The 14,096-nt window shown below is 42.0% G+C and overlaps 1 protein-coding gene across 2 annotated transcripts in view; it reads left to right on the top strand.

The window, feature by feature from the left end:
• tmem176 (transmembrane protein 176) overlaps window positions 1-14,096 on the top strand; it is a 36,785-nt gene that overhangs the window by 20,755 nt on the left and 1,934 nt on the right. The window contains exon 6 of one of the 2 annotated variants that reach the window (XM_070984787.1): window positions 510-626. The exons of the other annotated variant lie outside the window; for it this stretch is intronic. Within the exon in view, the coding sequence (XP_070840888.1) occupies window positions 510-626 (117 nt within the window). The remainder of the gene's footprint in view (window positions 1-509; window positions 627-14,096) is intronic. 2 annotated transcript variants of the gene reach the window in all.

Raw genomic sequence — 14,096 nt, 5'->3', positions numbered from 1 at the left:
CCTGCGCCCCCGGCGCACAGTGTTGGCCACTCTGGTCACCTCCCCCCTACTGCGCCGCAACGCCCATCCTGGTGCACCTCTGTACGCCTCGGTTTACCAAAATTCCAAATGCACCGTGCGCCTGCCTGCGCCGCTTGAAAATATGCGGCCAGCGGCGGAGTCAAAAATAGAGCCCCATGTCTGAAAATGTTGTCCGGGACTGTCAAGTAGAAGTTGAAAATTATCGTGACTTAAAAAAAGCATGTGTGGGATTTGTGGTGTCATGCCAGAATAGGTTTATAGATAAATTAATAAAATGAACTTCACTGGCCACAAGTGTGGCAGACATTTACATGAAACTGAGGATCAGATACAGTACATTCATTAAATTGCTAAAAATCAATGCATGAATTCTCCTTCCTCTCTGATGTCACTCCCAGCTGCTGGTAGAATGAGCCTGCTGTCATACCTTATGCATGTCTTGTTTGTGTTGCAATGACAGAGGTTGTGCTGTGTGTCCTTTACAACAGAGGCTGAGCAGAGGAGTGAAGTCATCCCTCCTTCTCTTCACCCTGGCCCAGACAGTGATCTCTGCCATTCTGTGCTTCCTACTCTTCAGACAGAGACGCAGCTTTGGACAGTACACAGTAAGACTACATTAATTTCTTTTATTCACCGATGACGTGATTAACTTGACTCATAGTCCATCAAAATAACATTAGTAGTAAACAGTGGCATTAGCAGTTTCCATACAAATGCATATCTCTGGAATACACAAAGTTATTGTGCTGTAAGACAAGTAGTGCTGACATGTTGGCCCTTAATTAGTATACAGTAAAGGTTCTGCCTGCCTTAAGGCTAGAGTTGCTAAAGTATTTTAGAAGCATTTTTGTTATATTTGTTGAAATTCAATCCTGACAACAATCAATAAATCAAATGTTCTGATGACAAAAAAGAAGAAATCGGGTATCTGTTGCGGGCTGCACGGTGGCGCAGCAGGTAGTGCATGTGCCTCACAGCAAGAAGGTCGCTGATTGCCGGGTCGGGCCTTTTTGTGTGAAGTTTGCATGTTCTTCCCGTGCATGCGTGGGTTCTCTCTGGGTACTCCAGCTTCCTCCCACAGACCAAAAACATGCTCATTAGGTTAATTGGTGACTCTAAATTGCCCCGAGATGTGAGTGTGAGCACGAATGGTTGTTTGTGTATATATGTTGCCCTGCGATCGGCTGGTGACCGGTCCAGGGTGTACCCCACCTCCCGCCCGTTGACAGCTAGATAGGCTCCAGCCCCCCCGCGACCCCAAAAGGTGTCTAAACTGGGAACACACACAGGTGTAAGCCCATGCATATCTTGTCTACTTTTCTATGTTATTTTGATCTCTTTATTCTACTGTGCTTGCTTTTTATTACTTGCTGGCTGCAACAACTAAATTTCCCTGGGGTAGGATCAGTAAAGTCATATCTTATCTTATCTTATCTTATCTTATCTTATCTTATCTTATCTTATCTTATCTTATCACACAGACATGGATGAACATACATACATGTTTTTTGTTGTTGTTTGTTTGATTTTGTTGCCATATTGGCTTTGGAGCAGTGAGAGTAGAGAACGCAGCTTATTGCATATTTAGCAACTGACCTTAATGTTTGCCTGTGTGAGGCGCAGGGAATAACAGGCGGTTCTTAACTTTAAAATCAATTTCTTTATTGTCTACAAAAAGGTTAAAAACTTTGGGGGAAATGGAAGGGGGCAGAAAGCTTCTCCTGGAGCTTAAAGCGCGCCTCCGCGGTGTTCTCAGCTGGGCCTTAATCACTTGGGGAACACCCCCCTCCCAATCAGGGTGACGTCACACACACTCAGGTGAGGGTGATTCCCTCATCAGGCTGCCATGGCAATTGGACACAACAAACTCCGGCCCGATGAATTTGCATCTTCAGGTCAACGTTCATCCACCTCCAACTGATAGAGTAGCTGGACAGGTCTCGCAATGCGCGGAACGAAGCTCCATCAGATAATCCTTCCTCCAACAATTCCAGAAATTATTAGTCAACCTCTGACGATACTGCCATCTCCTGTTGAGCTGGAAGGCGCTCGTTTTATCCATGCTGGAGTTGTGAACAGGCTGCACGGTGGTGCAGCAGGTAGTGCGCGTGCCTCACAGCAAGAAGGTCGCAGATTCGATTCAGGGTCGGGCCTTTCTGTGTGAAGTTTGCATGTTCTTCCCGTGCATGTGTGGGTTCTCTCCGGGCACTCCGGCTTCCTCCCACAGACCAAAAACATGCTCATTAGGTTGACTGGTGACTCTACATTGCCCCTAGGTGTGAGTCTGAGTGTGAATGGTTGCGTGTATGTGCCCTGCGATCGGCTGGCGACCAGTCCAGGGTGTACCCTGCCTCTCGCCCGTTGACAGCCGAGATAGCCTCCGGCCCCCCCGCGAACCGAAAGGGATAAGCGGCATAGAAAATGGATGGATGGATGGATGGATGGATGGATGGATGGATGGATGGATGGATGGATGGATGGAGTCGTGAGCCGGGCAGGAAGGAAGAGTGGTAATCCTCTGTCCAGTCAGGAAATGAGCTGGGGTTAGAGGTGAGGGTTCGCTGCTTTCTGTGTGAAGGGACAAGAGTTTATCACAGCTTCAATTTCACAAAGCAATGCCTTGAGCTCCTCACGCTCAAGGTGAGACCTCCCAAGCACCTTCCGGAGGCACGTCTTGACGGATCTCACCAAGCGCTCCCACATACCGCCCCACCAGGCGGCCCGCTCCACAATGTATCTCCAAGAAATCCTCTTCTCTGTGAACAACTCCTGCATTTCCTTAGCTTTCATCAGATCCCATAAACACTTTAAATCTTGTTCAGCTCTCTTAAATGTTCTTGCATTATCAGAGTAAATTACATTACAGATGCCACGTCTGGAAATAAATCTTCTGAAAGCAAGCAAGAAAGCATCAGTAGATAGATCTGTCACAAGTTCCAGGTGTACAGCTCGTGTTACAGCACATGTGAATAAGGTTATGTATACCTTCTTGTTGTCCGGCTTCACGTACAATGGTCGTCGTCTCAAAGGGCTGCGCTGTGGTGCTAAGGCGTTCCCTTGGCAACAGCGCACTGACCTGCTGTCCAGCCTTGACACGAGCTCGTTTAATTCAATTCAATTCATCCATCCATCCATTATCTATACCGCCTATCCCTTTCGGGGTTGCGGGGGGCTGGAGCCTATCCCAGCTACAATGGGCGAGAGGCGGGGTACACCCTGAACCGGTCGCCAGCCGATTGCAGGGCCACATGTAAGGACAAACAAACATTCACACTCACACTCACACCTACGGACAATTTAGAGTCATCAATTAACCTAATGAGCATGTTTTTGGTCTGTGGGAGGAAGCCGGAGTACCCGGAGAGAACCCACGCATGCACGGGAAGAACATGCAAACTTCACACAGAAAGGCCCCGCCTGACCCGGGGATCGAACCGGCAACCTTCTTGCTGTGAGGCACGCGCACTACCTGCTGCGCCACTGTGCAGCTCAATTCAATTCAATTCAATTTTATTTGTATAGCGCCAAATCACAACAGAAGTTGTCTCAGGACACTTTCCATATAGAGCTGGTACAGACCAAGCTCTTTTATCTACAAAGAAACCAACAATTCCCCCATGAGCAAGCACTTGGCGACAGTGGCGAGGAAAAACTTCCTTTTAACAGGCAGAAACCTCGGGCAGAACCAGGCTCTGGGTGGGCGGCCATCTGCCTCGACCAGTTGGGCGAGAGAGGGAGAGCAATAGAGGGAGAGTGAGACAGACACAAACAGACAGAGACAGACAGACAGAAATGCAGTCTCAGAGAGAGACAGACAGACAGACATGCAGTCACAGTAACAGTGACAGTGGATGTAATAACAGCAGTAGCAGTTTACAGATCAAACAACATTTCACACATCTCTTCGTCATCTGTCTTGCTCGAAGAATCCAATAAGCTTCTCTGAGCTGATTAAGAGTAGCTTGTAAGCCCAAATGCATCGCAGCTCTATGGGCTCTTTGTATCAAAAGTTCAGAAAATTTATCAGTACCTGGCAAGATGTATGGATGCTTCTGGGAGTAAGACCAGTTCGCCTCCTGTAATCTGCCTCCCACACGTAGCAATCCAAGCTCATCCAAAAATGGCCTTAATGTAATGATTTTTGATTGTCTGTCCAAACTTGTACCTTTTAAGAGATGTTCCATCTCCTTTGAAAAGCTGGCATGTTGAGTCTGCCAATTTCAAAAACTCCATTAATTTTTTTGCTTTGAGTACGTTGTCTGCTTCCTTTCGAGTGAATTCAAGAGCAATTTCTTCTAGAATCATTTTTAGTAGGATGGGGCATAAGAGACTCCCATAGGTGTCAGCTACAACACCCATGGCATCAAGGCTGCGCACCTGTGCCTCACAATCATCATACAGTCTGCGTAAAGACACTACATCCGTTGCTCTTCTCACCGGGGTTATATTCAGCAACTTATTCATGTGTGCATTTATCACTAGGTCTTTGCGGCCAAATCTTCCGTTAAGCATGTCGATTGCACTATCATAATTATCACTAGATAATGCAAGACCCGCAACTGCGCTCGCTGCAGTGCCGGTTAGAAATGACTTTAAGTAACTAAATTTATCTGTCTTGCTTAGACCTTCATTATCATGTATGGCTGTTTTATACTGACCCCAGAACCCTTGTCACTCACTTATTTCTCCGGAGAACTTCTGCATGCTTAATTTTGGGAGTTTACTGTATGATTTCTTTGTACATAATTTCTTTGACTGGAGTTACTTGTGCTGCCTGCTTCTTCATCCATGCGCATTGCGCGTTTGATTCTCGTCTTCCGTGCGATTATGCGATCCATATACTCCATTGCTGAGTTTATCTCTTCATCTAAATCATTTTCCTCAGTTGCTGCTTCAATGTCTCTGTCGTAATCATCTAAATTTTGTTCTTTGTGGATTAACTGTTCCATAAGTTCTTCCAGAGCATCGCAGTCCAATTCTTCCTTCCGTAGTTCCTCATCAATCTTGTTCATCAGCCGGGTCGTGGCAGCTCTAACGACCCCTCTGATCCTTTTTATTCGCGCACCTTCAGCCATGCTTCTCCCTTTGTTTATCCCTGCAGCTTCAGTTGAATTTCTGATCCAACACAGTCTTGATCATCTTCTGTTGGATTGCGTTCCCCGGTTTCAGCACCAGTTTGTGAGGTGCAAGGAATAACAGGTGGTTCTTAACTTTAAAATCAATTTCTTTATTGTCTACAAAAAGGTTAAAAACTTTGGGGAAAACGGAAGGGGGCAGAAAGCTTCTCCTCAAGCTTGAAGCGTTCCTCTGGCGTCCTCAACTGGGCCTTAATAACTTGGGGAACACCCCCCTCCCCATCAGGGTGACATCACACACACTCAGGTGAGGGTGATTCCCTCATCAGGCTGCCATGGCAATTGGACACAACAGCCTGCCTATGTGATTGAATGCCTTTTTTATTGATCACTGAGATGGCACTGACCTTGAATGAAGTTGATTAATTGTAAACAAAAAATGTCTTTGATTTAGTCAACCGCTGCCATGTTGTTGTAGCTGAGCTTGCTACATTTCTCTGGGGGTAGCTTTTTGTAGTCAAGCTTAATTTAATGTACTAGTAGCTTAGTCACTACACTTTCCAAGTAGTTTTCCCAACACTGTATACACAGTATATACGCTGATTTAATCGCAAACAATCAGAAAAATTAATATTTCCTTGGAAAAGCCCCCAGCCCTCACATATTTTAATTAAAAAACATTATATTATTGTGGCACATGAATGTATTAAATATAAATATCCAAATGTGACATTAGAAATCAATAAATTGTTGTTTTTGTAAATCTTCAGTCATTTTTCCAAATACAAAGAAACAGTTAATCTAAAATCTGGCCATAATAGAGCATTCATATCATTTCAATCATTTCATCATATCAAAATATTATATGTGCTATTTTATGTTTTTAACACATTTATAAAATAAATCTAAATTAAAGCTTTAGTTTTTGTGTGTGCGTGTGTGTGTGTGTGTGTGTGTGTGTGTGTGTGTGTGTGTGTGTGTGTGTTTGTGTGTGTGATAGATGTGTGTAATAGATGGATTAAATTCCTTTTTTGTCACATCAATCTACATACAATAACCCATAATGACAAAGTGAAAAAGGTTTTTTTAGAAGTTTTTGCAAATTTATTGAAAATAAAAAACTGAAATATTGCATGCACAAAGGGTGTGAATACTTATGTACATACGATGTATGGGGTATGGTGTGTAGATTGAGAAGACAAAAAAGGATTAATCCATTCAATCCATTTTGGAAAAAGGCTGCAACATAACAAAATGTGGGGAAAGTGAAGGGGTGTTTCTGAATGCACTGTACATCTTGCTTTTGCTGGTCTGCAAGATATTTGAGCATGCATGACAAACTTTTAATCAATACTATCGAGCTTTCGGCCTCATTTGCTAGCTAAACACCCCAAACACTGTAGATGGACTCCACTAGCTTTGCACTTTTCTCATTATTCTAATTTCTTCATAGATTAACAGGTAACAATTTGACTTCTGATATTATGAACTCTCTCAGAAAACCATCCATCCACCCATCCATTATCCATACCGCCTATCCCTTTCTGGGTTGCGGGGGGCTGGAGCCTATTCCAGCTACAATGGGCGGGAGGCGGGGTACACCCTGAACCGGTCGCCAGCCGATTGCAGGGCCACATGCAAGGACAAACAAACATTCACACTCACACTCACACTCACACCTACAGACAATTTAGAGTCATCAATTAACCTAATGAGCATGTTTTTGGTCTGTGGGAGGAAGCCAGAGTACCCAGAGAGAACCCACGCATGCACGGGAAGAACATGCAAACTTCACACAGAAAGGCCCCGCCTGACCCGGGGATCGAACCAGCAACCTTCTTGCTGTGAGGCACACTCTCCCCTCTCAGAAAACATCAGCCATTTTTCACAATCAGTGATTTGAATGTTCCTCAAGAGCAGGTGAAGGAGTATCAAAAGATAGTTTGGAATATTGCTATTTTGGGAGTTCTCAGGAATAATTGTACAAAATTTACCTACCTGCCCACTCATTCAGTGCCAGACTGTCTCCAGCATTTACTATTGGACTGATCTCTTGTTGCTGCCTGCCTTTGACCACTTCTGTTCTCCTGTTCTGTCTTTGGTAAATGTAAAAACACCAGCCTTCCTTCTGTCTCTGACTAGGAGTTTTGCCCTGTTTTCTGTCTGTCTGTTCTTGTTTGGTGTGTGCTTCACCAAATGTAAGAGACTTAGAAATGTATGGTTTTTGCAATTGTTTTTCCTGCATCTTTGCCTGCCTGTGACTGTTTGGTATTTGGTTCACCAAACACTTCAAGAGACTCATTAAAAGATACTTTATTGTTACTTTTCTGTTTCTGCAAAGTTTGAGATTAAAGTTAGTGTAAGTTATATCCATGTTGTGGTGTCACTGCATTTGGGTCCATACACCCCCAGTGTTTCCTGGTGTTATTATTGTATTGCCCCATTGTCGCAAAGACAACCAGGCCACCTTCCTCAGAGCTCCTCAACTACCAAAAACACAGCATCCACGGCATTTGTTTTCAACTATCTAAAAAGAAGCAATTGCCACCACTGGAAATGAAAGAGAAGAAAGCAAGTTCACTGAAGAGGTGAAGTTTAATTTTCAGGATTTTATACAAAGTATTAAATAATTTGACGGTTGTTTTACTCAATAAACTACAGCAGGGGTTGGGGAGTAGAAAAAAATGTTAGTTTATTTATTCATTTAGTCTATAATGGAGACATAAAAGCAGATAGAAATGGTTCCAGCCAGACTGGATCACCAAGCAGCCTTCATTTTCCTAGGAGATCTGACCTGGTGGAAGACAAAATTGCAGCATGATAGCAAGGTTTATAGGGAACCAATAACGCTGATGATGTCATTACTCTATAGCTATTACATCATGCAGTCAACATTTACTTCATAATGGTAAGTTATAGCAAAAACCCTCTTTATATCAATCATTTAAAAGCCCAGATTTAATATTGTCAGGAATGGTAAGGCTATATCTAGTCTGTTTGAACAAAGTATCTTGCACTTGTCTTAATTCTGTACAATCTATTCCATATAAACAATGGTATGTTACATATAGTATATACTAGGATGAATTTCAGGGTACAGACTTAAGGCACAATTCTCGCAGTATGCTGGTAATTGTCAGCACTATGATCTTGTCAAGTCAGTGCAGTCAGAGATTTGTCCCCTTTGGGATGAATACTGTTTTTTGTAAAGGTGCCCAGTGGGCCAGAATGAATCAAAGGTGCTGATAAAGCCATATCCTGTTGCGCGAAAGTTCTTTAAAGGCAAAGGCAAATTTATTTGTATAGCACAATTCATTCACCAGGCTATTCAAAGTGATTTACAGAAGCATAAAAATACATTAAAATCATAAATAGAAAATACATTTCAAAGAAAGAAAGAAAGAAATTAGAAGAGAATAGAAAAATAAAAGTAAAATACATTTATAGGGAAATTAAAAACAGAAGCCAGTAAAATTATTTAAAATAATTTAGCATTTAGAATGATTGAAATCATTGAGCAGATATATTTACTTCAAGTAAAAGCTCTAGCAAATAATAATGTTTTCAACCCTGATTTAAATGAGCTGACAGTTGGCGCAGACCTCAGGTGTGCAGAGAGAATGTTCCACAGGTGAGGTTCTCATTCTGGGAACACACAATAGACCTGTCCCTGATGACCTGAGAGGCCTGGATACTTCATATGGGGTTAATAAATCTAGAATATATTTTAGTCCTAGACCTTTTAATGCTTTATAGACCAACAGTAAGATTTTAAAGTCTATGACTCACAGGAAGCCAATGTAGTGATCTGAGGACTGGTGTGATATGGTCCATTTTTCTGGTGTTTGTAAGGACTCATGCAGCAGCATTTGAATCAGCTGCACTTGCATAATTTTTTTTTATTTATTTTTTTTTATTTAGGCCAGTAAAGACTCCATTGCAATAGTCCAACCAACTGAAAATGAATGCATTAACAAGTTTTTCCATGTCGTCTTTGGACAGACATCCCTTGATTCTGGTTATATTTTTCAGGTGGTATTACTGATTTGGTAATAAGCTTTAAATGGTTGTTAAAATCAGGTCAGAATCAATAATTACACCAAGATTTCTGGCTTTATCTGTTGTTGTCAGTGACATGGAGTTAAGGTGAGCACTGATCTTTGACCTTTCATTTTTGGGGCCAAATACAATCACTTCTGTCTTTTCTGCATGAAGCTGAAGAAAATTCTGACACATCCACACACTGATTTGATGAATACACTCATTCAGTGAATGTAAGGGACTGTAGTCATGTGATGACAAAGAAATATAGTTGTGTATCATCTGCATAAATATGATAAGAAATATTATGATGCTCCATAATCTGAGCTAGGGGCAACTGTAGATATTGAAAAGAAGTGGTCTGAGAATGGACCCTTGTGGCAACCCACATATTATCTTTTTTCGTTCAGACACACGCTCACCAATTGACACAAAGTAGTCTCAATCTTGTAAATAGGATTTGAACCAGTGTAGTACGGTGCCAGTAAGTCCCACGCACTTTTCCAGTCTGTCAAGAGGTATGTCATGATCAACTGTATCAAAGGCAGCACTGAGATCTAATAATACTAAGACTGAGGTTTTGGAAGCATCATGAAAGCATGCGTTTGTTGAAAAACAACCCTTTCAATAATTTTTCCTAGAAAGGGAAGATTTGATATTGGCCTGTTGTTACTTATTACTTGTTACTTATTACTGATGCATCCAAATTAGTCCTTTTTAGGAGAGGTTTTAGTACTGCAGTTTTCAAGGCATGGGGAAACTGACCAGACTGAAGAGAATTATTTATTATCTGCAACACATCTGGAGCTATGCAATGAAAAACATTTTTTTAAAAGTTTGTTGGCAGAGTATCAAGGCAGCATGTTGTGGATTTTAACTGTGATACAGTTTCTGTCAGCCTTGTATGATCTAGAAGGTTAAAATGTGCTAGATTAAGTGGAGAACAAGAAGGCACAGGTGGACTTATCATTTTGCCTAAGCTGAAGCTGCGCACTGTTTGTCTTATCCTTGAAATTTTATCTGTAAAAAAGGCTGCAAAATCATTGTTGATGGATAGCAGTGCAGGAGGGACTGATGCTGTGGGGTTTCAGTCTATTCACAACAGAAAACAAAGTGCAGGCATTATTATAGTTTCTGATGATAATCTCTGAGAAGAATGCTTACCTTGCCTTCTTTAGTTCATGGTTATAGATGTGGAAACTGTTTTTGTAAATCTCAAAATGAACCTGGAATTTGTTTTTATAGCCACCTGCGCGCTGCCCTTCTGCAGACTCTTTTCTAGACTTTGACCAGTGTTGTGTTTCTCCAAGGTGCCTTTTCTCTTCCTGCCAAAACTTTGGTCCTAATTGGGGCGATGGAGTCAACAATAGTCACAACCAGCCAGTGATGCAAACTGAAAAGACAGCTAAAATGTTCTCTACCTAGGCATAGGCATAGGCATAGGCAGAGTAGGGCCAGATAAAATTTAGATTTTGCCAAGGCTCTCAATGGTTGAAGTTAAAGACTCACATTCATACTGATGTTAAGTTGATTGCCTTTATTGCCATCATTTGCAGTTGGGTGCACAACAAGTGTTGACAGGAGGGTAAAGATCAATTATGGCATTAATGATGTACACAATTTTAAGACCAAAGAAGCAGTGGGTAACAGCTGCCACTTTCCCTTGTGACACCCCCCATCATATGCAGCCAGGTTATGACCAAAGGTAATTAGTTTATCTGTAGAACAAGCCTCTCACAGACAGCCGCAGTAATGCCACAACAAGCTGGTGAGAGTTTGGCAGATAAGATGAAACTTGGCACAAAGTCTATATCTATCTGTGTATTCAAAGACCCATTTAAACCCTGGTTTAGAAGGAACCATAAATCCCCACATTAGTCAGTTACCCTCCATATACAGAACAGAAAGATTTCAATGGTTTAAATGTGTATTGAATACATCTACTTATTCTAACACCAACACACAACACACACACACACACACACACACACACACACACACACACACACACACACACACACATTTTGCACTTTGAAACTGTAGTGAAACTTGAGTTAAAGCAGCCACAATAAAAGTTTCGTTAAAGTGGTCAAAATTTCATTGCTTGGGTAAAACAAAACATTATTTTGCGTGGCATCATCTCAAAGTAGCCCTCCCAATTTCAGTGTTTCTTTTTGTGACAGTTTAATATTGCGTCAAAGTTAAATGTGAAATGTAGCACTTTGGAGAGCTGGTTTCAGTGCTCAGTTGAAACAGCTGCCACATGAAAAACAGCTGAGGCTCCCACACAGTACTGAAGCCAGGAGAAAGCCAAATCAGTGCTCTCTGTGCAAAAATGTTACTAATTGATCCATCTATAAACTCTGTGCTAAGTGCTGCTGCCCTGAGTGACTGTTGCTACACCTGTCAATCTTAATTGACAGTTGAGGGGAAAAGTGGGAGGAGTTGTTGGTTCCAGTACATTTTCACTCGATTTTGTATGGAGAAGACAGGAAAATAAAGTGTTTTTGTAATGCGGGGCAAAGCTAGTAAGCTCTTGATAAGTATACTTGGGAAAGAAAGAGAGGTTAGCTGTGTCCCTTATTTTTTGCTTATTTATCCACAATATGTTTCACTTATACAACAGGAAATACTTTTAGAATGAGGCCTAATGTGTTTGGTTAATGTAACAGTAGATCAGCCAACGAGTTAGACTGGGAGGAAGAAGAAGAAATCCTTTATTCGTCACAATTTACACACAACATGCAGGTTTGAGGGGGAAACTGCACACGCCCAACTTCTTGCATTTTTTTAGTGGGGGTATTTTTAAGGAGGATACCCCAGGTGAACACGGGGAGAGCATACAAACTCCACACAGAAAGACCCCTTATTTTTCCTCAAGGAGCAGGGTGGAGGACACGCCCAGCGCCCACAGCAGGATTCAAACCAGCGAGCCACCGTACCACCGAAATGCTACCACACAATCTTTACAGTCCAGAAAGAGGTTTTTAATATCTTAACCTGTAACCTAACATAATGATATATTTACCTAATAATATGTTCCCTGGTCACAGAAGCAACACAATGTTAGTACTGTCAGAAGCAAGCTATTTACTCAGCCATGCTCACATGCTTATGAGAGCAGGCACGAGAGACATTGAGCTGCTAGCCATTAGCATTCGGCTAAACAGTATGACCTTCCGAGGGAGTTCTCGCATGTCACCGCAATAGTGGACTGCTTTGAAACCAGTGACAGGGAAGTGTTATGCAGTCCATGCTGGGAGGACATTGGCTGTTCAATAACTCACATTCCCGACTACATCATCTTCTGTGTGGAAAAACACTGTGCCTACCAGGAAGGTACGGTGTTTCCCAGACAGCAAATACTGGGTGTCCCTGGAACGTGCCTACTGAATGAGAAGAGAAGGGTCTTTACATCAGAGGAGAAAGATGCACTGAGAATGGTGCAGAGGGAGCTGAAAGGGGAGATAAGTAGAGGCAAAGACAGCCACAAGAGGAAGCTGGAGGAGCAGCTTCAGGGAAACAACACCAGAGAGGGTTGGAGAGGCCTGAAAGCTGTCTCAGGCCACAGCAGTGACAGCAGGAGGTGAGAGGAGGATGTTAGCCAAGCTAACATTGATCATGGACAACCCATCCCACCCTGCACCCCCTGAAACAGTGAAAGGCTTAAGCAGCTCCTTCAGTAACAGACTGCTGCATCCATTGTGTAAGAAAGACAGCTGTTTATGTAGCACTGTGTTGATGCTGTTTTTCCAATTTCTACATCATAAACCTTATGTTTTGCACTACTGTTATCTATGTTAAAATTGTATATCAGGGGTGTCCAAACTACAGCCTACGGGCCAAGTGTGCCCTTTGATCCATTTTTGATTGGCCCGCAGCTAATTTTAAAAATATACTGGAATATGGCGCACACATTAAACTTGGCTTGGCAGTATTGCATTTCTTAGTTTTAACACTGGGCGGAGCTACTCTGTTGAACAAGACAGCTCCTCCACTAAACAAAGTTTATAAAAGAAAGATTTTGCCACGGGGTCCAAAAATGGCAGAACCAAAGAAACACAAGATAGCAAGTGAGTGCAGAAAAATCCAAATTTCCTCTAATGAGACATCATGCAAAATGAATGATCATTCTGTTCGGCTCAACTTATGTAAGCAAACATTTTCTCTGATGACGCTTAACAAGAGCAGATTGAGAACCAAAATGACAGACGACCATCTCTGTGATGTCCTTCGAAACTCTACCATCAAACTGACTCTCGACCTGCCAGTCATCATGCAGGCCAGTAATAAATGCAGTCATTTTATGTTGGTGGCATTTTTAAACAAATATTAGTTGATCTGTTAACAAGCCAAACAACTTATTTGCATATATATATGTATATATGTACACACACACACACACACACACACGTATGTATGTATGTATGTATGTGTGTGTGTGTGTGTGTGTGTGCGTGTATATATATATATATATATATATATATATATATATATATATATATATATATATATATATATATATATATATATATGAACTGGCAACCATTTTTGTTCTAAAAATAACCCATTCATGAGAAGCTGCGGTATAGGCTGATTGATTTTGCTAACTTAAATAAACTAGGTGAGGCAATATGCACCTCACATCCAGTGAGTGGCCCAGCTGTTTGTTTATTTTTTCATATGTGGCCCTCAGTGAAAAAGGTTTGGACACTCCTGCTGTATATGCTCACATTGCGCTCACATTATATCTTCAAATTTTTGGGTAGCACAGCTTGAGGAAATAGGGAGCCTTTCTGTGTGGAGTTTGCATGTTCTCCCCGTGGTCACCCAGGGTTTCCTCTTTAAATAACCCCCATTAAAAACATGCAAGAAGATCACCACCTGATGACCAGACCAATGGTGACAAAAAAAGGATGGGTCCCTGGGCATCGGAGGAACGATGGACCAAGATGGGTC

Source organism: Chaetodon trifascialis, chromosome 2 (assembly GCF_039877785.1).
Source record: "Chaetodon trifascialis isolate fChaTrf1 chromosome 2, fChaTrf1.hap1, whole genome shotgun sequence".
Lineage (NCBI taxonomy): Eukaryota > Metazoa > Chordata > Actinopteri > Chaetodontiformes > Chaetodontidae > Chaetodon > Chaetodon trifascialis.
Note: the sequence above shows the minus strand (reverse complement) of the source record. Positions and strands in the feature narration are given on the sequence as shown.